Source organism: Labrus bergylta, chromosome 2 (assembly GCF_963930695.1).
Source record: "Labrus bergylta chromosome 2, fLabBer1.1, whole genome shotgun sequence".
NCBI classification, from domain to species: Eukaryota; Metazoa; Chordata; class Actinopteri; order Labriformes; family Labridae; genus Labrus; species Labrus bergylta.
The window spans coordinates 20541528-20566744 of record NC_089196.1 but is presented as its reverse complement, the minus strand read 5'-3'; the positions used below and the strand labels follow the sequence as shown (position 1 = coordinate 20566744).

General features: G+C 40.3%; 2 protein-coding genes across 3 annotated transcripts; one reads left to right on the top strand and one right to left on the bottom strand.

The window, feature by feature from the left end:
- Positions 1–64: 64 nt before the first annotated feature.
- On the top strand, positions 65–6710 carry zgc:114041 (uncharacterized protein LOC574425 homolog). Of its 2 annotated transcripts, none has more exons than XM_065948542.1 (5): positions 65–815; positions 1818–2060; positions 2159–2302; positions 2660–3442; positions 4430–6710. In XM_065948542.1, the coding sequence occupies exons 2-5, from the start codon at positions 1859–1861 to the stop codon at positions 4606–4608; spliced, it is 1308 nt and encodes a 435-aa protein (XP_065804614.1). In that variant the 5' UTR covers positions 65–815; positions 1818–1858; the 3' UTR covers positions 4609–6710. The 2 variants fall into 2 exon arrangements, with proteins under 2 accessions (XP_065804614.1, XP_065804609.1); XM_065948537.1 differs by having other exon boundaries at positions 1795–2060.
- Positions 6711–6816: 106 nt separating this feature from the next.
- Positions 6817–24698, bottom strand: gldc (glycine dehydrogenase (decarboxylating)). The gene is made up of 25 exons (XM_020643943.3): positions 24256–24698; positions 23995–24073; positions 20948–21083; positions 20369–20533; positions 20174–20251; positions 18947–19094; positions 18390–18586; positions 18203–18299; positions 17929–18034; positions 17640–17779; positions 17346–17426; positions 17099–17196; positions 16140–16224; positions 15985–16026; positions 15725–15867; positions 14897–14972; positions 12817–12942; positions 12395–12544; positions 11311–11423; positions 10942–11083; positions 9693–9804; positions 9344–9439; positions 9049–9221; positions 8878–8958; positions 6817–8166 (listed from the first exon to the last, which is right to left on the bottom strand). Exons 1-25 carry the CDS (start codon positions 24541–24543, stop codon positions 8026–8028), a joined length of 3093 nt encoding a protein of 1030 aa, XP_020499599.2. The 5' UTR covers positions 24544–24698; the 3' UTR covers positions 6817–8025.
- Between the last annotated feature and the right edge of the window lie 519 nt (positions 24699–25217).

Sequence of the window (25217 nt, the reverse complement as noted above, 5' to 3'; positions counted from 1 at the left end):
TCCATTTGTACACAAAATAAAAGCATAAATTGGTGTGATGTGAATACAGGATAATGTGACACCAAAACCAGCCCGGATTCAAGGTTTAAGGTTAATCTAGAAACCTAAATCCCTAAAATATACAAAATAATGAATAACTTTATAATAATACTAATAAAACAATACACCGTCAACTCTACCAGTGAGGGAGACTACGGTAGGAGTCTTTTGATCATACTAATAAATAATAAATAATAAATAAAAAAGATAATTTGATCTTCCTTGTGCTTAGTTATGTATATTCATTAATAAAATCTTAGTATTTAACTATTATATTCTCGTTAATAATTTTAAAGTGTATTTCATCCTGCATAAATATGAGATGAATCCTCAAACTTAACCTTTTATCCTTCAACATAACTATTTGCTTTTCTTAAAATAGGCTCTATTTAACTAATTCACTTGCATTTGTGGTCAATTAACTAATTTACAATATCACTCAATTCAAATAAAATGCCGTTACGGTAAATTATGGTCAATTCCGACACTTTACTTTGAAATCCGGATGTTGCGTGCCCAGACCTCAAACCCCCAGACCGGCTTTTGGAAGTCGGGTTTGACATTTGACGGGTGGACGTCGGCGGGTCCGCCAATGATGGAAATATCTCACAGCTGCTTAAATGAGTCTTTCTGGTCGTGGGCGGTGACCGGCTACAACTCTGGGTTGATAAATATGAAGACATGGGCGACATCACACCGCAAACATCGATGTTAATGATTGCTTGTTTTCTATTTTGTCGCTTTAATTACCGGAAACTTCATAATAAGATTGCACTGTAAGTATTGACTTTAAGTAAAATGAAGAGTCTAGCTCGCTTCTCTAACCTCTCTAATTTGGCAAGCTCGTTACAGTAACATTTGTATTGACTTAATTTGAAGACTACAGGGAAGCCTAACTACAGGGAGCATCTGTAAATAAAATTAAAAAAAGGCAGTTCATGCTGTCTAAATGTCTTTCCTAACTGTGAATGTTCAATTTTGTAGGCTCAATTATTCAGTGGAGACGTCTGTTCGAGGCTGTAGTTACTGGTGCTTTTGTTGTTGACTAGTGTCATTGGAGAATTTCACAGGGAAGCAAGGCAGGTTCATTTATACAGCACATTTTAGCAACAAACAATTCAAAGTGCCTCACAAAAGACATCAAAAGCACCATGACAAGGAAAAACGAGACATTAAAAGAACACTAAAAAAATGTTTAAATAAACACTTAAGGAGATTATTAAATATGAGATAAGTTAACATAGGCTGGTCTTGCCTCATGGAAAAGGATTCTGTTTAACAATCCACAATGTGAACCTTCCTGTAATACAGCTCATTAAAGCCAAAGCTGTGTCACACATTGTCTTGATTTTATTGTCAAAAAAAAACTACCATGTAAAGACTAAAAGCAACAATGTTAGGTCGTCCCTCAGTTCTGTCCATCTTCAGAACGTTAGTCTCTGTTCCTGACTCAATTATGTGTATGTGTCTTTTTTTAAATACAGTTTTTGGTCCAAAACAGAAGGCTCGCTGTCACTCTGTCAAGTCACGGCTTGCAGCCTAACTCAGGAGTCAAGGAGTTGTATAACTCAGTTGGTGTGTTTAATCTATAGACCGGTTTAATGGCAATGTTTTAATACCAATCAAACAACATGCTCGAGGCATTCTTTCTTAAATGAAACAACTGTTTAACCTGTTTGACACTCTTTCATGCAATCATGCAACGATGTGCATTTTGCATGCTCATTTCCATTTTTTACCTTTGACTCTTATCAGTTTATTGCATGACAACCATTCAGCAGCACACTGAGGAGTGCGGCCGGCAGAGCAGCAGCTGGAGATGAAGTCCAGGGGGGCTGCACCTCCTGATGGGGGTTATGGCTGGGTGGTGGTCTTCTCTGCCTTTCTCACCATGGGCCTCACTGCAGCAGTTCTTAAGAACTTTGGCCTCTTCTTCCTGGACATCCAGAGTCACTTTGGGGTCCCGACCAGTACCACCTCATGGGTCACGGCCACCACAATTGCCACGTTTCACCTTGGAGGTAGAGATTTTGGGTTTCGGCTGGAAGGTTTAAGTTGTCTTTGTCCTTGGATGTTTTTATTGTGTTGTTTGTTTGTTTTTTCTCCCCTTTTATCACAGCTCCTTTGGCCAGTGCACTGACATTACAGTTTTCCCAGAGAGTGGTCATCATAGTGGGGGGCTTGCTGGCCTCTTCTGGGATGCTGCTGGCGTCTCTGGACCTCAGTCTGCCCTGGCTCTACCTCACCATGGGCATACTGCAAGGTAACACACTCAGGAAATGCTGAACTCCAGGAGGCCTTGCTTCTCTTTTTTAATTTCAAACTGCAAAAGTTCCCAGCTTTGAGGTGAATTTGTATTTAACCTTTTTGTTTTCAAATGTTTTACTTCTCTCATTCTTATTCTTAAACTGTTATTCAAATGAAATATTTGAGATGTTTAGTGGATATTTCAAGCTTCTGCGATAACTACCCGCAAGGATTAAGACGCAAAGCTGCAATGTTAGTTTCACTGTAATGTGTTTATTTTTACCCTGTTGTCCTCCCTCTTCATTGCATTTTTGGCTGTTTACATTATCAAAGAGAGAGTATGTTGTTAAAGGTTTCTATGCTCTGTCAACAGGTCTGGGCATTTCCTTCTCGTGGATCCCGGCCAACAGTATGGTGAGCCACTACTTTGTGCGATGGCGTCCCATCGCCTACGCCATCGCCAGCTCAGGGGAGTGTGTCTTTGCCGTGATGTTCAGCCCCTTCTTCCAGTGGCTGATCGAGATGTACACCTGGCAGGGCTCCTTACTCATCATCGGAGGCCTTCAGCTCAACCTGTGTGTGTGCGGCTCTCTCATGAGACCCTTGGACGCTGTCCAGAGATCGCCGCGGGAAAACAAAGACGACCTGGATGGCGATGCTGTCGCGCTCCCACAAAAAAGGACGTTTTTCTTCAAGTGCTCGCTTATGAGGAAACCTGAATTTTTCCTCTATATTCTGTTTGCTATCTTTGCGGCTGCAGGTTTTTTCATCCCTCCTCTGTTTTTAGTCCCCTTCGCCCAAAGCTTGGGGATGGATAAGTACTGGCCGGCCTTGATCCTCTCCACCCTCAGCCTAGCAGACCTGGCCGGGAGGCTGATCTGCGGGTGGATAGCTAACATGAGGCTTTTGAGGAACCTGCAGCTGCTCACCATTGTGGTCACTCTGCTGGGCGTGGTGCTCCTGCTGCTGCCCGTCAGCCACAACTTCTGGGCCATGGTGGTCTTCGCTCTGCTCTATGGCTTCCTGTTTGGTTGTGTGGTGGCCATTCACATCACCTCCATCGTGGACATCGTAACGCTGGAGGGATTTGACAACGGGCTCGGGCTCTTCATGCTTTTCAGGAGCATCGGAGGCTTTGTCGGTCCACCTGCTGCAGGTGAGGAGTCTGAAAACGTGAACTCATGAGCATGAGTTTACAAAAAGCAAAAACTTCTCGTCACTTAAATGTTATTTTTGGCTTGTTTTGGGACTACAAAACCAACAATAATAGGGAACAGAAACCAACACATTGAGGATATTGATTGGAGAAAAAAATAATTCAGACTGATACTAAAACAGTATTTAGTACTTTTGGGGTTAAATGCATTATTCAATAGATTAAAGAAAGATCACATGTTGCACTCCTCACCCTGATACCCAACGCAGAAGCCTGTCTCAGTAGTGCAAAAACAAAGGACCTACATTCATATGCTGAACTATGCCAAATGTTCTGCACAAAAAAAAAATCCCTGTACTATCATTTTTGAGAATTCCTCCAAAAATATGAAAAAAGTGTCTTTTGATTTTCTCAAAGTTTAATGAAGAGTCATTTCAAATCTAATAAAGGTTCTGACTCAGTATCTGTTGTCATAGTGCAAAAGATTCCCGTGAACTTTAAATACTTGATGCAGCAATGCATTTCTCCTCTGTTTTGTTTGTTGTTTTTCTTTGTGAAGTGTCTTTAAGTACTCCGGAAAATGCTACAAAAGTCTAACGTATTGTTAGTAACCCAAACCTGCACACCCTGGTTTAGAGAGGGCAAGATGGTTTTTCTGACAAAGAAATATATGTTGACCTCCACATTGTTAACATAGCTCTGCAACACAAGGCAGTCAGTGTGGGAGGCTTTTTCATGTTAGTTGCCCATAGAAAAGCAGACATTGATTTTTGTAAGCTAGATGGATTTCTGTGAAATGTTGTACGTACTCTGGCTGACTTCAGGGATTCCCTGACTTTTCATTTCACTTCGGCATGAGGGTGACTTTAGTGGTTGTAACCCTGACCCTTTTCTGCAGTTCTAGATGCTCCTAAAGGAAATGTACACCCCTGTAAATTATTAATTCCTTGTTGCATCATGTAATCACATTTCTTGTGTCTTGTGCAGGCTGGCTGGTGGACCAGACGCACGACTACAGCACTGCCTTCTACCTCTCGGGCCTCTGCCTCATCTCTTCTGCAGTGTTTGTCGTCCTGGTCGACCGCCTTGTCCAGAGGAGGAAAGTCTTGGAAGCTGAAGTTGATCAGGTGACCAACAACGAGCGGGAGGAGGGAAATGTCGAGTGAGATTCTGTTACATAACAGGCAACGAACCAGAAATACCCCTTGTTGGCCTGGTCAGTGTTTCACACATACAAGCTGCTAGTAGGTTTGACTTAAAGGTGAAAGCTGTTAACCCTTTCAGTCCCTGCCACTGTTGAAATGCAGCTTGATCACAAAGTGAAAGCTGTATGACAAAACTACCGCTCCAGAAACTGTACCGTTCATACAAGCAAAATTAGTTTTGTTTGTCCCCCTTTGTCCCCCTTTTTCTGTTTTTATTCCAATACAATCTGATGTGAGCATCAACGTTTGTAGAAGAAAAACTTTTATTAATCTGCAACCAAAAGAAGATTGACCCTTTTTTTTTTTTTACTTAATGTACGCCATATTACGGAACGCTCCCTTTTTTTTTTTTATGTGGACAGTTTTCTTTTATTTTGGCTTATGGGAGGTCAGGCTTTATGAACTCTTTTTTTCCTCCAGTAGTTCAAAGCTATTCTAGAAAAGTTTTAAATAGATTAACTTTGCTGGTGTTATTGACACAACAGGAGAATGAGCATGTACATTTGTACAGTCAGGGCCATGTCAGCCGCTTAAAGCCCGAAAGATTCTCCCAGGAAATGTATGATCCTGTACAGTTTCCACAGCATGCTGTTATACATGTGTAACACTTACACAGGAAACTTGCATAATACTGTCAGAAGCCGTGTTTCAAATCCAAACTTTCTTCAGTTCTGGAAAAGCTTCTGAATTGGTGAACTGTCAGCCATGCCCATCAGATTACAATAATACAGCTAACTATAGATACAGCTGTGTCACACATGTGCAGCAGGCCAAGCAAGAAAATATTGTCTTAATTTTATTGTCCAAAAAATAACCTGTAAACACTAACAGCGACAATGTTAGTCCAACGTTCGTACTGTGTCTCTGTGTCTCTGACTTTATTTTGTGTGTTTGATTTTTAAATACAGTTTTAGTCAAAAACAGAGCCAAACAAAACAGAAGAATAAGCTACAGAAAGTGCCACTTTTTATATGGAGGACTCTGCTGAATCAACATGTAACCTTAAGTCAGAAAAAGTACGTGCAGAAGTCGGTGGCAAAAGGAAAATATTTCTGAATCCAGTTTTGACTTCTTCCATGACTCAAACATTTCCTTTTTTTTTACAATAAAAAAAATTATTCAGGTCAAGCAAGAGTTGCTTATCCTAGTGTGTTGAACTATAGTACTGAAAATAAATAATAAGACAACACACCCAAATGTTGCTTAAGTGATGAGAGTCCCTCAAAGGACTAGGATCCCTCAGGATAACTCTGCTTCCTAGCTTTAAAATCAAATTCAAAATGTGTCTCTGTCAATCATTAGATGTGTAATTCATGGTTCATTCAGACAGGCTTAAAAGATAGATAGATAGTATTTTTCTTTTAGGAATTTGTTTACAGTGACGTGTTTCTGAAATAACTTACCATTGAACTCTTTTGCCTCTTCTGCAGTATCAGAAGAGATACTTTCAGGGTTTTATTCTTTCTTTTTAATTTTTTTTTTTTAATAAGTTTCCAGCAGGGTGAGGGGTTCCATTGGTTTTCTCAATTTGTGTAAGAGAAATTGGAACTTGTCATTTTTTAGGAAAAGGTTATTATTGATTTGTCCACTTTCTTGGAAGCTGTAGGAGTCGATAATAACTCCAGCGCTGTAGGTCAGGCCGACAGAAGGGGCCTCAGACTCACCCCCAAATAACTCAGGTGACATGTTAAGTGTAGCCTTCTGATTTTACTGCTGTGTTACACAAGACTTGTGGCCTCATAAGTATGCATGTTGTCACAGTCAGGGTGTAGCCCTGTACAATCAAACAGTTTCTTTATGTGCAATAGAGAATAAAGGATGTTCTTGGTGCTGTTAAACCAATCACACCTTGCACCTTTTTATCTTCTGGTTAAATCTACTTTTTCAAGTCATTCTATTTTTTTAAGTTTTCTCACATTATCTTCAGGATGTCTTTTTGATGTTTTCAGTGAATTATAGTTACGTGTGTCTCAACATGAAATGTTTATCATATCACCTGTTGTTGTAGACGTTAAAATGAATTTAACAAATAAATGACAGCACTGATTGTTTGAAAGCTTAAATCTCTCTTCTTTATCTTATCTTCCTCAAACTCTTCTAAAGAGCTAAATGCAGATCTCAACAGATGGCTAAAACACTCAGCAGCGGGAGCACAACACCTCAGAACACTGATGCTAGGATGAATATATTTGTAGTTTCTCTAGGAATCTGCAGTATGTTCTCTCCAGATTGCTCTGGGTTTAAAGTGCACTAATGTATCACAATCTTTATTTCAGTTGCATTCCTCACTCAGAATATATCCATGGGGGAAAACGCTCAAGCTCTTCGTTTTTGGTGAAAATAACAAGCCTGTTTTCCCATCTTCTGAGAGTAAATCTTTCTCAGATCTGAGCTTTAAAGTCAAACAGAACAATGTATATTTTAATGTGCCAGCTTTGAGAAACTATGATTTCAATTATTTTTCATTTTTACGACTTTGCTGGGCAACGAAGTTCATGAAACAAATAGAAGTCCCCAATAGGTGGCAGCATTGCAAAACTTGTCTTCATACATCAACAAATTTAATGACAAGCGTTTAATACAGAGACATTTCTAAAGACAACAATGGTAGATTAGAAAAGAATTAATTTAACATTAAGTCTATCTCCTATTCTTACAACATATGTCACAATGAATATTAAAACATTGTCAGAAAACATAACACAGTTTTAAAAAAGGCCTACAGTAAAGTACCTCCTATGATGTCAAGTTTTGGGGAAAAAAGGGGGGAGAGTCGAGGCAGTTTGACACGACAGAAACTGAGGCACTGAGAGCTTTTTCGATGTGGAGTCTAAAATTGATCCGTACCCTGCTTAAAGCACAGTTTTTCTGAGATGTGTTACAAAGCTGCCTCAGTCTGGTAGGGTGCACCTACTTAGTAAAAGTAGCACCTTTTGGTCCATTGAAAAAGTTCAAGGAGGGAAACCCCATAAAGCCTGGTCTCCATGTCCACCTCACAGACGTTAACACCCATTTGTGTTAAAAGTTTCCTACAGGCTCTACATGAGGGGATGAATCACAATTTATTGGGCACTAATATTAAAAAACAGACAAGTCTTAAATGATCTAACGAACTGACTTTGACAAAGCTGGAAGAAGGGAATATCAGCAAAAACTGTCTATTTTCACGACACACTAGGAGCATGAGAATATATGTTTTGAGATATTTGTGAGCAAATGTCAAAACAGTTTGACTGAGCTAAAAAAATAAAGTATGAGGATCACCTTTTACCTAGAACAGTTCTGAGCTCCCACGTTATTTTTACTGAGTAAATGGATGTTGAGTCTGTGAGGTTTTAGAGGTCTCGGGCCAGACATGATGTGGAGCATGGGGAGCGTCTACGAGGAGGCTCTGTTCTCCTCGTACGGAGACTCGTAGGCCTCCATGGGCGGGCAGGTGCACACCAGGTGCTGGTCTCCGTAGATATCATCGATCCTGGAGATGCTTGGCCAGAATTTGGTCTCGGGCCTGATGAAAGGCTGGAAAGAAAGGAAGAATAAATGTAGAACGGTTTTGTAATCGGCCTGTTTTTTCCACGATGTAGACACATGTTACCCTTCTTTAAAAAAAACACTTTGTAAACAACAGTTTTATAAAAACTGCTGGTCAAAAAAAAAAGACCTCTCTGAATCCGATCATCACCAACGTGACCTATTTACCATTATTGCTAAACTTAATGATATTACTAAAAAAAATACTTCTCCATTGTTTCTTTTAAACTTTTTGTCTTGTTAAAAATAAATGAGTTGCTCCAACTTGAGCAGGCATTCAAGTCGTTTTTTCCGATGTGTCCAACAATACATGAATGCACCATTAGACTAAAATGAATGAGAAGGGACACATGTAGCTACTAGGGCAGGTAAGTATTAACATTTAAAACCCCATTTTCACCTTTTAAGAAGTTCAAAACTTGACTCCAAACAAATGATCATGAGGAATTAGAGGCTGTTATAAACCCAATAAATCAACTCAGAAATCAGAGACTCATCATTGAAAACGATTATTTGACCAGCTTTATGTAAAGTTTGTATTTTTCTATAAGTTTCCCAGGAATAATATAAAAATTAGTTTTGTTGCTGTTCTTATTTCTCGCCACTAGAGGGCAACAGAGACAATGAATTCCTGATTTTAAGCCTCTTCAGCCTGCAGAAAAGTGGCAGCAGTGAATAGAAGTTGAAGACCGCACTCACCAGGGGGAAAGCAGCGTGCTCCCTCGAGTAAGGTCTGTCCCAGGTGGAGGAGGCGATGCAGGCCAGAGAGTGAGGAGCCATCTGCCAACAAACACAGAAAGACCTCAAATATCTGCTGCTACAATACATCCCCACATACAAACAGAAAACAAATCAAAAAGAGTGGTGTACCTTCAGCGGATTCATGCGGGAATCCATCCTTCCTTCCTCGATGTCTGCAATCTCCTGTCGGATACCGAGCAGGGCGTCACAAAACCGGTCCATCTCTGCCTTGTCCTCTGACTCTGTGGGCTCAATCATGAGGGTGCCAGAGACCGGCCATGACATGGTGGGAGCATGAAAACCTGAACACAAGAAATAAAATAAAATAATGTGCCATGTCAAGACACCGACACCAGAGACTAGAGCATAATCAGCCTATTTAGCATTACAATTACATGGAGAAATAAAAACAAACACAGCTGACCATAATCCTGCAGCCTCTTGGCCACGTCCACAGCCTCAATATTAGCCGTCTTCTTGAATGGCCTCACATCCAGAATGAATTCGTGGGCGACAAAACCTGCCCAGACAAACATCAAGGAAAAACATTCTCAGATTTGAACAGAAGCTCATTTCATGTCACTTTATTTATTTTCCGATTCAGCATTTCACACGGGATCAGTGTGACCACAAGTCTGTTCTCACAACATTGTGTGCATTTAAAACGGAGAAAATAGACTTCAGATTTGCAGCTGATTTGAACTTTAAGAAGCATTAAGTCTTCTAAAAAAAAATAGACTTCAGACCTCCCTGAGATGTTTTTGCATCCGTACCTTTTCTGCCTCTGAACAGCACCTTGTAGTGACCATCTAGTCTCTTGGCCATGTAGTTGGCATTGAGGATGGCCACCTCTGTAGCGTGAAGCAGTCCTTTGGAGCCCATCATCTAAACACAGAGCAGAGAATTGATGTTGTTAGCAATTTTCAATGTATCTCCTACTTCTCCACAGTCTCTGTCCTTCCAAGAGATTACGTAACATCTGGATCTAGAGAAAATAAGATATTCTCTTTGAGGCTCTGCTCAGACATTTTATGCAATCTGGAAAGTAGAATCCAACAATGTAAGCCCATTATATGTATGTTTACACTTTTGACTTGTTTTGTCTGTTTGTTTGTTTTTCTTTTGTTTTGTCTCTGTCTGCTTTGGTTGTGTGTTTCCCCCCCTGGCTCACAAGCCTTTGAAAAACACTCAATACAATGATTGGATACAGGTCTGGTGGGCACTTGGATTAAATAGAGTAAAGTTGACCATCATTTGTGACAAAAAGAACCTCACTAAAAAAGATGAATCATCCAGTTAAGAAAAATTAAATCTGCTTTCTCTTAGCAATGATCTTGCCTTCTGAGTCCTGAAAACTTGTGTTGATAATGAGAGGAAGCCCAGCTGCTTCAAAAGAAGCCAGAAATATGCACATTGCTGAAAACACCTACCAACTATATGATTCTCCTGACCTTCACTCACAGTGAGTTTTAAACTCATTTACCGTTTGTGTGTGACTGGCGTGAAATTGATATTAAAGCCAGGTTACTTCAATGACTTAAAAGTGAGGAAATTAGGCTTTAAGGGCTGAAAATATGTACAGATGAAATGTCAAGAATCAGTTTACGTTAGATTGTTTTTATATTATCACGATCACAACTCATATTTTTGTTAAACTAATTAAACAAATGTTTGAGATTTGATCTTTCAAAAAGCAGCAATGCTTTGATAGAGGTTGTAGAATTTTGATAACTTCAATAAAACAGTAACATTTTATTTTCTCAGTTGATTCAACAAACCTGAATACAGAACTTGGACTACTTCGCTTCAGGGGATCTTTTTGAGTTTTATCTTGATACCAGCTGTATATTTCCCCTCCTCATCGTCCTCAGTCAATCTGCTTTAGTTTCAGATTTAATAAATAAACCAAAAACTACCTTAACCTTGTCACTCATTGTATCTTTGCAAAACTTTTTTGGCACATTTTAATGTTGCCCTGTGGGGATAAAAACAACATTAACATCACTGATGATCAGTACTAACCTTGATGTAAGCCCAGGAGATCGGCAGGATGGCGCTGGAGCCCCAGGGGGCGGCGCTGATGGTGCCCAGCGAGCTGCCGGTGTTGACGGATTGCATGGCAACCACCGGGTGGCTCGGCAGGAATGGTGCGAGATGGGCCTTCCTGTTGAAGAAGACGGATGTTGTAACAAGTAACAGTTAAGTTTCAAACTCCAAATGAAGGAAAAGTATGACGCTGATGTTTTGCATTAGCTTGCTTTTACAGAATAAACATGCAGGCTTGTGTGTTTTAAAAAAAAAAAAAATACTATCAAATTGTGGACTAGCGCTGTAAAGTTTGGAAGGCCCTCTTTAACAGTGTTGGCCGAAATAGTCAAACTTGGGACTTACACTCCGATTGGCCCCATGCCGGGCCCTCCTCCACCGTGAGGGATGCAGAAGGTTTTGTGCAGATTGAGGTGAGACACGTCAGAGCCGTAATCTCCAGGACGACACAGACCCACCTGAAAACAGGATCATTAAACCTTATTTTATCCACAGAAGCTGGTAAATACATCTATTTTCTAACCATTTTTAAATCAAACTAGATTACTAAATCTGCTACATGAAAGTGTGAAATTAGTAGATGGTGCAACTTCTACTATATTCAACATTTGTCCTGTAATTTCACACCATGTAAATTGCTAATCTGGAGTCCAGAACAGCTCACACATTGACATTACAGAACACAGATGGATGCCTTTTAAAACTTAAAGGGTATTTGCTTTATTTATAGGGTTGTTGTCTATTCTTCGTAGAAGAAGGTACTGGATATTTTAATTGTTTTACTTGATCCCTTCAGTCCTGTTAGAAAAATAGCTGCAATGACTGCAATGCAAACGACCAAAGTTCACCAAATGTGCTTGGTTTAGCCTCCCATAGACTCAGACTGTTCTTGTTAGGTTGTGACAACATTATGAGTTGGACCCCTACTAATAAATACTTTTTCTTAAAGAGTTTGTTAAGACATGAGTTGATGCCAGAAGACGAGGATGGAAATGTGAGTCAGAGCTGGAGAGAGGAGTCAGACTGAGGTCACATAAAAAAAATAAAGCCACAGTATATACATGGAGTAATGACCATTTATGTTATGTTATTTAAAATCATTTCAATATATAAAATAATCTAATATTCTTTCTAAGTTTATCTGCCCTCTATTCAAAAGTCATGTGACTGGATACAACCTGCTAAAAGAGGAGTCAATTAAATCTTAAAGGTTGATGGGGGCAGGGTCTCTAGGGCTGTCAGTGATTGGTGGAGGTAGTGTTGGTGTAAAATCTACCATCTGCATATTACAGGGACCAAAGGTTGTCTATTTACAGCATGATAACACACATCTATAAACCTTTACCCTATTAGCTTTTAGTTTTTTTTACAGACAAGAGTAACATTCAGACATTCAGTGAACATTTCACTGCCGTTCTAGTTTTCTCACCTGAGCATTCATGTTAGCACCATCCAGGTACACCTGGCCACCGTTCTCGTGAATAAGAGCACAAATATCTCCGATACACTCCTCGAACACACCAAAGGTGGACGGATAGGTGATCATCATGGCTGCCAGACTTGCCTTGTGTTTATCCACCTGGAAGAGAGGACAGGATTTAGGAAATAAGGTCACATTATGGAGTGATGGGGACAGACGAGAAATGATAAATATGATCGGACAAATAAAATAAAGCATCGTAAAACTACTTTTACTTTAACTCCAGTTTTCAAACTATAAACAAAGATGGTTAAGACTTAATGTCTCTGAGCAAACATTTATCAACCTGGTGATGTCATAAGGGTTATTAAACTTAACAGTCAGCTGTTTCCACAGGGATGAAACAAAATAAATCAAAATCCTGCTCTCACCAAGGCCTTGAGGTGTACCAGGTCAATGTTGCCGTCCTTGTCCACCTCCACAACCTGAACCTTCATGCCAGCCATCTGAGCACTGGCTGGGTTGGTGCCGTGGGCTGATTTGGGGATCAGACAGACCTGCAGTGAAAGAACGAAACATCACTGTAGCAGCAAAGTTTGGACAATAAATACCTTGAGGAGCCAAAAATAGAAATATAGAGGGTGAGGAAGTTGTGAGGTGCTGTAGCCTTTTTATGCAGGTTTGATAAAAACATTTTTTTTAACCAATGTCCTCCACATGGCAGGCCTAGTACCTTCATGTGTTATGACAGGGAGGTGATATATCAAAGCCAAAGGAATTATGAACCCATGTTCAACTGCATGACTGATTGTTAACACTACTAACTATTTAATCAAAATTTGTCTTTGAGTGAGTCTGACTTTATCTTTGGGAAAAAACTAGGTTTCTTTACTGTAAAATAAATCACTTAAAAGAGTATTCATTGTTAAAAGAAAAGCAGGGATTGCACTAACTCTCCATGGTTGATTTTTCATCCAGCCAACGCCCACCACTGGCACTAATATGTAACCTGCCAGCAGGTCACTAATTGATTTTATCCCTTATTAGGGTGACACTTCTGACATTTTGCAACTTAGTCACACAAGAAAACTGGGCACTTAGTCCTGTGTATTGGGAAACATTGACAAATGACTGACTGGGAAAACACAGAACTGCAAGTCACCGGCTCGGCAAAGTCTTAAAACCTCCAAATATGGAATCTTGAAAGCAGGGAGCCTATGGTGGGATCACAGCGATTTCAGCCCCTCTGTTTGCACATGCGGTTGTTAGTTTGGACCTTGACTGTTTCTAGAGATCAGGTCACTATCTAAGATGTGTCTATGAGGCAGCCATTAAAAAAACAAGTTATCATCTTTAGTCAGCCAGTATTTAATCAGCCTTATCTCTCTGTGTACTCATGCTACTGCAATAAGAAAGTCAGGATAATTAAGGAATTTTTAACCAGGATAACTATGTGGGTGTCAAAGTGACCTGTTGTAGCCTGGGAACAATAAACCTGACTGTCAGGCCCTCAGGCTGTATGTGCTTCCTCTGTCAGCCTGAAGGTGAAGGCAGCCAGCAAAATCAGACACTACTGGTGATAAACCATTCTTAGATACAACCCATGTACCCAAGGTCATAATAATAGATAATACATTTGAGAAATGCAATGAAACGATTGCTTTAATAAGGGCTTTCATCGTCTCGAGAGTTTCAGTTTAAATCAGGGTGGTTCACCAACTGAGTTTCATCGATTTGAACTTCTGTTGATATTAAGGATTATTTCAGGTTTACATGGTTTAGCTCCTTTCATTCCTAATACTTCTTTAAATGAATACAAATGAGAAGGAAAATAATAGAGGGATCCTTTGAAATCTTAGGAGGGGGAAAGCTTATTTACTTTTATTGTTGTTGCCAAAAGTAAGATTAGCTTTAGCACTCTAATGTGCAATCATGAAAGAGTTAGCTTAGACTAGTTTAAGTGCTGACTAACCTGACTCTCTCCAGTAGTAACATAATCTGGTTACTAGCACCTTTAAAGTTATTTAATCAACAAGATATTGGTCATTTCTTTTTCAAGTTGTTGGTTTTATGTTGGGTTATGTGTGGAACTATTTTCTGGACAGGAGCTACTGTCCTCATGGGGTTAACTGCAGAGTATCAAGAAAGTCTCTGTGCTGGGCAAAGACACAGTCTCACACATGATTGTATAAAACCAAGTACTTTCTTTTTTCTTTTTTTTTTACTTTTTAAGTATTTCAGCTTTTATGCTAAGCAAGCAGCTACTAGATTCTGATTTATATGTCTTTCCCAGGAATGACAGTGTTTTCTTGTCAGAGTATTTCCTAACAGTATTTTTCTGTAATGCGGATAATGTGGAGCCTGAAGCCGAATCAATCAAACCAATTTGTGTAAGGCAACACGGTCACAGTTTTTTTTTTTTAATACTGTTAGCTCTTACAAATAGCTCCTTAACATAAATGTAATGGTAGGGGTTCCAATAAGGCTGTTGTCTCTTGATAGCACACTTACACTTCTTGCACTCTCTCCCTTTGAGTTCAGGTAGGCTTTTATGGCAGCCAGACCGGCGTATTCTCCCTGAGCTCCACTGAAACACAAATCAAACACAAAGAGAGTACTACACAACTACACATGTCCTTACCTAAGCACAGTTCAAAGAGCAGCGCATACATTACCAAAAGGGGACTGCTTACAGCAGAATGGAAAGCTAGCAGCATGATAACTCTTGGCCAACGTAGCATGGTGTGCTATCGTAAAGTCTCGGCAGCTGATAAATGGTGATAGACAGCAGAGGTGGGTGTGTGCATTATCAGCTAAAAGCTAATAAATGAAGCATGGAGTGCTAGATACGGAGTTTAGTCTGAAATAAACTACAAAAAAGTTAGACATTAGGAGAAAATCACAGTTCCAGTCTAGTGTTTCCAAGAAAGGGAGACCAAAGTGATTGACTGTCTTCACAGTTCATCTATTTAAAAACATAACATTGGTTTAATGTTAATGTTCGAGGAACAAATAAGGAGGGTAAAGATTTACATTAACCCCATGTTTATGGTGGAATATTCTCATAATTTGGAGGAAGGAAAGGAAAAAGGAAAGGAAAAAAGGGGCTTTAAAGCAGCTTCAAAGCTTCTTCAGAGCTGCTTGAAGAAGACAAAAAACTAAAGGAAGAACCATTATTTTATCGGGAACATTTTCCCCGATGTTTTATAGCTGTTAAAGAAATCTTGGACTAATGACTTCTCGATGCCTTGGTGTCGTTAACACCGCCGCCTGATGTGTGGCAGCATCCAGGTGCAGGTCTGTTATATGCACGTCTTGGCTTCAGCAGTTTGTTCTCACCTGTTTGGCTGGAAGGAGATGTTGTCGTAGCCCGTCACCTCACAGAGGTCCCTCTCCAGCTGTCTGAACAGCTTCTGGTAGCCGTCAGCCTGATCAAGAGGCACGAAGGGGTGGATGTTGGCAAACTCCTTCCAGGTGATTGGCTTAAAGAAGACGAGGAGAACAATGAATGCAAAATATCTGAAAGCAAGGTTTAACTCTTGAGCATGAAAGAGGGGTTGTCATGTGGTAACTCAGACAACATGATATGAAATACTTACCATTAGCTCTGAGGAACTGTTCAGCTTCATCGTGCAGGAGCCCTAAATAAGAAGAAACACATTGTGACACAACATAACTCTCTGATATGGTTAGATGTGAGTTAAAGTTGTTTGCCAATCTGAGTATGTTGTCTTTGACTTTAGGTGTTACTGACCAGTGGGATCATGCTGTGCACCAGGGAGATGTCCTTGTTCTCCAGACGCTTCATGTATCGCACAATGTTGGTTTCAGAGTGATAGCTGGAGACAAAGATTCATCGGACAGCAGTAGGATTACTTAAGGGCGTAATATTCTCTAATCACAATGACAGATATTTTACAACAATAATGAAATGTAACAGAAACCTGCACACTGAGTTTGATCGTGGGAAGTTTGAACACGCTTTTCTTTTTTTCTTTTTTTAATGTCACAATGATTATGTCAGAAAGTAAACGGAGGACTTGGGACATTAGAAGCTTGGGACACTTGACTGTTTTTACAACACTAATAAAAGATAATATGCTCCTCAAAAAGGAGCCAAGGGACATGGCTGTGTTGCCACCATGGCTCTAATTGATGATTTATACCGGAGAAAACTTACTTCTTTTTTTTTTTTTAATCCTTACTCATCACTGAATTCTTGCTTTTAGTACATCCTTAATATTTTACAATAAAACAAGCCAGATTTTGTAAGAAAGCATAAATGGGGTATAAAGATGATCATGAGCTCCATGTTTATGAAGAGCAGCAGGGGTTACTGGCACTCCTCTTGTCTGAGAAATGTAATGTTTAAGGACTTTTCAAACCAAAAAGGAAATAGCTGAGTATTTCACATGCCATGCTCTAATTTATATGTTTTGAGAGGCAACAAACATAAGAAATGTAACACCAGAAGAAAAACAGCACAGCTTCATAATATATATTCAGTACTGAAAAAGCTGAACACTTCCCTTCATCAGTTATGGAATATGGTAATAATAAAGTACAGCCACAATCAAATTGGAACATGAGATTCAAAGATTTGATGCCAAACATATGAAATCAGAAAAAGTATCTTGTCTGGGCAGTTTGTGATCACTGGAATAATGCAACCCTGTGTGCTTAAGGAGTGGACACTTTACTGAATGTACCAACCTGTTGAAGACCTGATGGGTCAGGTACTTGCTGGTCCTCTTGAAAGGACTTCCCATGATCCCCTTCACCCGCTCGCCCATCTTCTCAGCTATCAGCTCCTGAAAAGTGGCGTGTTACTTTCAAGCAGCTTTCAAAAACTATCACTTTGCAAACTTGAAGCAAAGACAAGAATTCAGCTACAGAATACATTCCAATGACAACTGATAGAGTGTAACCACCAGGAAGTGAACATTTACACACGACTTACAGCTGAGGATTCACAGCCAAAGACCCAGAGCAAGTCATCCAAATCCCTTTCAGTCACTGTCTCATCCAGAGAGACACCCACCTGTCCACAGAGAAAGTGGAAAACACATTTCAACAACAGAATGACTCTGATATTTAAGCCTCTCGCCTTGCGTTGCAGACTGTTTCAGATGTTAAACAACATTCAGGTGAAACAACAGCTCGCTTGAATAAATGGCAAAAGATAGAGTACAATGTTTTGACTCAAGGCTATAATCTTTGTTCACTGTTTTTTAAAAATGGTAGAAGTTCTCACCACTCCCTCGTTGTAGACTCTCAGGTTAATCTCTCTCTGCACAGCTCTCTCATAGATGTCTTTGGCTGCGACGCTACAGTTGATCTTCAGAGTGTCGAAGAATATGTCACTGTGCAGCCTGTGTCCTGCTCGCTTTAGACCTGAAATGAAGAGTGCAGTTACCTACAGAAACAGGGCATTCTCGGAGTGGATGAAAAAGAAAAAATGAATAAAGGAATCATTGGTCACCAGTGTGTCACATGTAGTCCAATGATTTCAGGTCAAAACATACATATATATATATATTTACCTTCTGCAAGAATTAGAGCAGCATTATGAGTCCGCTCAGCGATGTGTTTGAGTCCTTGTGGACCATGATACAGTGCGAACATAGCAGCCATGTTTGCCAGGAGAGCCTGGGAGTCAGAGGTTGAACAATAGGGATCAAGAATGATTAGACAAAATAACCCCCTGAAACAATAAATTATCTGAAATGAAGAAAAAAACCTCAACGCTGGAACATCGATTCATCCATTATTTCAGTATTTATTTTAAAAAAAAATGATAGTATGTTAAAAGTATACCTGTGCAGTGCAGATGTTGCTGGTTGCTTTGTCTCTCCGGATGTGTTGCTCTCTGGTTTGCAAAGCAAGCCGATACACTTCCTTACCAGTTGCATCTCTGAAATAAAAATAAAAAATGCTTTAGACTGCCTAAAGGACTTTTTTTGAGTAACTCGTATACATTACGTATAAATAACCTCCGTCTTACCTGGTGACTCCGACCATTCTGCCTGGCATCATCCGTACCAGGCGGTCCTTGACAGCAAAGAAAGCAGCATGGGGGCCACCATAACAGAGCGGAACCCCAAACCTCTGGGAGCTGCCCAGAGCGACGTCAACGCCGAACTCACCTGGAGGACGCAGCACACAAAGAGCCAAAAGATCTGTGGCACAGCAAGCCAGAGCCTGGACAGAGAGGGAAGCAGAGAAGAATAAAGTCAGTGTGTTAAAAAATACTTTTCTGTCCCATGAGCAATTCCTTCAGAGGAGCAGTACAACCCATAGTGGTTTATTCACATCCAAGCTCTGCACAAAGGAAATTCTTCTCAGTAAATACACCTCAGTGTCATCAGCATAGAGCTTTAAGTGGAGCTTAAGTCCTTTTTTTTTTTTTTTTTTTTTTTAATTTACATCTGGCAATAAGAAAAAAGACAGTTTATTAAAATGTTTCCAGTCAACTTGCCATTTTCAGTCACCAAATTTCACAGTAGGCGGATAGCCAATTGGTTATGCTTGTACTTGTTTTTGCTGTTAAAGCTCTCTTACCCCTCCTTTGTGTGCCCGGTCCACGAGGGCTGTGAAGTCTTCAACCTTGCCATCAGTGTCTGGATACTGGAAGAGCACACCGCTCACATCCTTCCCACTAAAGTCCATCTCATGAGGCAGCTTCAGCACAGTTTTCACTCCAATGTAGCTGCAACATGAGAGTGAAAACATTTTGTTGATCTCTGAGATATATCTATGTCATTTGATTTTGTTTTATTTTATTTTCGAACATGTTTTAAAAATAAAATAAAAGTATACATTACAAACAAAGCAAACAGCAATCAAAGCATAGTGGCTCGATTTTTTTCCCCTTAACCAGTCCATGTTCGAAAAGGGTGTAGGATGAAGTTCAATAACTTATCAAGTCCTACCCCTTTTATCTTCATAAATTAATCCAAGGCTAAGCTTTACAACATAAAGTCAAAGAATACAGATAACTAAGTAACAAAAGCAACAAATATAATATATTACACACATTAATTGGTAGATGGTACAGACCTTACAACTGATATTGATTCCATTTTTCTCAATGACTGTTAAATGTTATATTTGTTAAATATGTTATTCTTGAAAATGTGTTAAAACTGTCCTAATGTTTTACATGTTTTCATTTCATCACTGCAGCTGTTCCATAAAATTAACACCCTTCGTTGTAATACAGCGTAGTTTCATGTTAGTCCTTACTGCTGTTCTTTTTTTTTTTTTACATAAATATTCCTCTGAGATTCGGTTTACGTTCCCGCTTCTGAAAAAACTTTTGGATACTGTTCGGTATCTGATCATCTTTAACTTTGTACATGATTTGAATGGTTTTAAAGTTGACCAGGTCCTTGAGTTTCAGTGTTTTCAGTTTGATGTAGAGTGGGTTGGTTGGTTCTCTGTAGTTGGAGTTAGTTATAATTCTTATGGCTATTTTCTGGAGAATGAAGACTGGTTCTGTATGTGTTCCCCCACACTTCCACACAGTTTGTCAGTGTTCTATTTTAGGTTTAATTTCAAATCCGGCTTATTTGACCTCTTTAGACAGAGTCTGTACATTCAGCCTCATAATGCTCATTTGAGGCCTTCTTTGTCAAGGGTGTACAGCATTTTGCACAGCAAGGTAATGATACTAGTAGTGAGAAAAGCTGCCTGTAGTTATCCTGTCCCATCTCGATATCTTTATGTGCATAGCTGTGCTTGGATAGGAAAGCTCCTACATTGATTGCACATGAGTATAATACATACTTGGCTCTAGTCTGCACCACAGCAATGGTCTGAGGATGGCATCGTGGGTCAATGTAGAATGTCCTTTTTTTGTTCTGTCTGTAATGTGTAAACATGAAATAATAGTTAAACTCAGTGAATAATTAAACTGCGTGGCAAAGATTTCTCTCCACCTCACAGATTAAGTGTGTCTCAAGTTAGTAAGCTTGTAAACACCTGTGGCAGAGCTGCATGGCCTCAGCGGCGGCTGTTCCCTCGTCCAGCAAGGATGCGTTGGCCACAGGCATGCCTGTGATGTCACAGATCATGGTCTGGTAGTTGAGGAGTGACTCTAGGCGACCCTGGGAGACCTCGGGTTGGTAGGGTGTGTACTGAGTCACCCTGAGGACATGACCGACACAGTAAATCAATTGAGTGTCTGGGCACAAGAACAATAGCACAAAGCTGGTGGTATTCAAGGAGTAGAGACAGGGCAGTGGAATGCATTGTACTACTCCCCCGACCCCGGGGTTCTGGAGAAAACAAGGGTAAGGATGGTTGATTTGGATAAGGGGGAAGGAAACTCTTGTTCAACAGAAAGCAAGAGAGAAACACGTCATCTGTTTACCTATTAGTCAAGTCACAAGACCTGCTATGAAGGGAATTTGATTCTGCGTAACAGCTTTAAACAAGTGCCAAACCTTCTGAATACACCTGATTAGTTATCTGTGATGGAATTAGAAAGTAAACCAGCTCAGCGCCCTTTCAAATTTATATTAAGTCTTCCCCGGGGAAGGGTCACCTGAGGGCACTCACCAGCCTGAATTCTCCAGGAGATTACGCTGGATGGGTGGTGGTACTGAGCAGTTGTAGTAGCCCATCCCGATGTAGGACCTCCATACTTTGTTCTGTGCTGCAATCTTCTGTAAAGACTCCAAAATCTCATTCTCACCTGAAAAACAACATTTTAATTCTCATTATTATACCTTGGTCTTTTTATTGTCTGCTTTGTGTTGTTACATGGGGAGTAAAGAATGACTAAACAAAACATTCCTAAAAAAAAAAAAATGAAGTCTCCCAGGTTGAGAGATCAGAGAACACAGAAAACTATTGTCAAACAAGATTCGCAAAACGATCAGATGACAGGCATTTTGTCTCATGTGATAAGCTGGCTGTAAAACAAATAGGATAATGGAGATGAGTGAAGCATGCCACTACTTACAGTACACAATAAATCCTCACAACTTGAGCTTTTGACACCGAGATTAAAAAAAAAAAGACAGCAAAAGGTCAAAACGAAAAAAAAACGTAATAAAAACTAAGGATGATAACACAATGCACATATGACATGTTTCTGTCAACACATTAAGAGGAGAACTAAATCCATGGTTTCTTGTCTTATGGACAGTTATTTAGCCCCATTCCCCGGTGCTATGAGGAATGTCTGCCAATGCACAACCAGCCTCTCAGATTCCTCTGGCCTTCCTGGCTGCCTAGCAACTCCAAGGAATGGACAATACCGCCTGTCTGAATCAAGAGTCCTGACAACTCCTGTTTTAGGAAAAGAAAGACACCTCTGAGCCTCTGGCGGTGAGAGGGACTGCAGCTAGAATACAAGTTATTACAGCTTCTTCATCAGGTTTAGTTTTGCAAAAGCTGGTGAATTTGCAAAATGTGGCATAGTGGATACAATCTGTGAGTAGGGATTGTCAACAGGTTCAGGGTAAGCTGTTAGTGTGTGCTTCTGTGTGCGTGTGTGTGTAGTTGTGTCAGTAGGGAGGACTGCTTTCCCATGGACTCAGAGTTCTGCGGGGCAGCAAAAAAAAGCCTGATTCAGAACCATCCAGGAGGTCTATTGTTGAAGAGAGAGAATCCCTCGCCGGCTTTGCAAACTGAAGCCCTCCAAAGCTGAACAAGCAGAAAACCAGCACTGCCTTCAGTTTGTTCCTTCAGCATGGCTTGTCGCATTATGAAACATGACAGAATCAGGGAGGAGGGGCTGACGCGAGGGCAGATCAGAAGGACAGGTGATATGGAAAAGCCAAAGTACCCGAGGATTTCTAACTCCTTTGCAAAGTGTTGGATCTTCTGGTGTTGAAGATGACTGACAGGTTTTACGGTTGTATTGGTTTATGGTTGAAGAGTCATGCAGAAGTGCAGTGTCAGTGTTTATTTATCACCATGTAGTGTCTAAGGACATCTTAAATCTTTGCAAGTTAGTTAATAAATATAATAATTGATTATCTTTCAGTGGTTTGATGATATGGTATCATTGTATTAAGAGCTGAAGCATGTATTAGTCTATCAAAATAAAATTAATCAATTTTAAAATACAAGGTACATTATTACTTTATAGTTTTGTTTTGTATTTCCTGCAAAAAGGCAAAACAATACATGCTTTCAGCTTATCGGTTGAATGATGTGATAGGATACTGATCATGTAGAAGGAAACTTTTGCGCTTCAGCCACTCCACAAATGTAGACAAAAAAGTGATCTCAGAGAAGGACTTCAGGTGTACAGCAAATAAATCAATGGATACCTTCTTCAAGACAGGAACCAAAGAAAACACATGGAGCACATGAATCACTTAAGGATAATTTAATAAAAAAGGTGCAAAAGACTAACGTTACGACTTCTTCAGAGTCAAAAAACAGATTTATCTTTTCCTTTTTGGAAAGACTTTTAACACCATCTTTGAGATATGTTGGCTGCTGGGTCAAGTTAAATAATGATGGAATTAAAATGTAGTTGTGTGAGCAAGTAAGATGCGCACACACACACACACACACACACACACACACACACACACACACACACACACACACACACACACACACACACACACACACACACACACACACACACACACACACACACACACACACACACACACACACACACACACACACACACACACACACACACACACACACACACACACACACACACACACACACACACACACACACACACACACACACACACACACACACACACACACACACACACACACACACAGATCATCATTGATTTCTACACTGTTTACTTTTACACATAGTAGTCTCTCCCCCAGCATACATCTATTTGCATGTTTTGTTAGTCATCAACATATTTATATTTCACCAGAGCTGAAAGATGACAGAAATGAGACTGGACTTATATCTGCTACCTTGGCTAATTCGCCTAATTCACTGCCATATCTGTTTCTTTGTTTCCTGTCAATCCCCTCAGATTAACCTGCGTCTATAGCTGGAATTTTATAAGTGAATAAAACCAAAAAAAAAAAAAAAAAAGAATACGTTAAAAGGGATTACTGTGTAAATGCTGCTCTGATGTACACACAATAACATCTGGAAAAACATCCAAGCAAATCCATGCAAAACACAGTGAAGTCACCTTATTAGGAACCCCCTCGGCTGTGATGTAATGTGAACGCTGTAACCAGATTGAACTGGACTTCAGACCGGAGCTCAGGGCTCAACTTTACACTCCAGTTGCCATGCTATGAGCATCGGCTTCCCAACAGGAGATTGGTGCCGCTCGCCGAGTTTCGCAAAAACAACTCCTAATATGTTCAAAGGAAGACTTAACAGAGGGGAGAGCGCTCCGCGGCACACAATAGAGGTGCAACCTACATTTCAGCCACTCACTTGTCTCCGTTCAACGCCTTATTCAACATGCAGAATAGATGGAGACGACTGGGATGAATGTCTTGTATTTTGATGGGAAAAGCCTACATACAGCATTTTAACATGGCCCTGTAGAGGTTTATCATGCCGCCTTTCCATATTATAATGTAGCCTACATTTCACATATAGAGGATTTTCTTTACAGGCTTTAAATATAATGAAGATAAACTTACAGACTGGATCATCCATTTTCATACTCCGCTGTATGCGGATGGATGCTGGAACTGTGTCTTCGATCAACTGGTCGATCGTCTGTGAGGAAACAAACATTTCAATACAAAAGAAAAAAAAAAAAAAAAAAAAAAAAAAGGCAAAGAACACAAAAAAAAAAAAATCTTTATTCTGCTCAGAGAAAATGTGTTTATAGTGGAATATCTTTCAATGACAAAGCATGTTTTGCGTCCAATTTCAGGGGGGTGATTAGTAACTCTTACCTCAAGTCCCAGAGCATCCAGCATTTCTCTCTTCTCCCTCTCACCTGGACCGATATGCCTCTCTGCAAAATCATCATGTCTGGGTAAAATCCTCTCTATCTGTCTGGAGGAGACGGTCGCAGACGTCCGAAGAGCCCGGGCTGCTGTTGTTACGGATGCCCCACTGTTTCGGATCCTGCTCTGAAGTTTCCAAGCCACGCGGCTCTTGTCACTCAGATGCCTGCACGGTGCGCTGGGATTCACCGACTTGGCCAAGAAGATCCCCCAGGACTTGGCGCAGCTCTGCATCTCTAAATCACTTTCCAAGACAAGACTGCAACAACAACAACAACAACAACAACAACAACAACAAAAAGTGACGCCTTGTCCACCCCTCGCCCAAGCACAGTTTACCCCCACTGAGGTTGATGCGATTCCTGCAGGAGGCTCTGCCAACTCCTTCAAACTGCAGAGTTTATACAACTGCACAGTGGTTCAAGAGCGGACCAATCAGAGAGGAGATGCTGCGTGACGCGGTGAGGAGCCACGGTCAAACAGCTGCTGAACTTTCTCACGTGCCCACCCTCCACTGACTAAGAAGAAGACAAACAAAAAAAAAAAAAAGAGTGGCAGAGAAGTTTCTCTGATTTCTTACAGGAGCAAAGGTCAGCGTCAAAGTCCACTCTGAGCATGCCAGTCTCAAATTAACATTAAGGTGTGCTCAGTGATAATGAGTGCATGTGGCTCTAAAGCTGCAACAGACATGGGAAAGTATGATACAACACTCAGCGCTTTTAAGCATGTAGGCCTACCTAAGTGCGTAGGACACTATTGTAACCCAAGGAATTATTTCCCCCTATTTTCCATTTTTGAGGGCTTGAACGTGCATGAAAACTCACCAAAATTTCCCCCAAAATTCTCCCCCGCGAGAAATTTATTTACGTATGAAAGTGGTTTAGTGCACGTACGACGGAAAGTGGCTC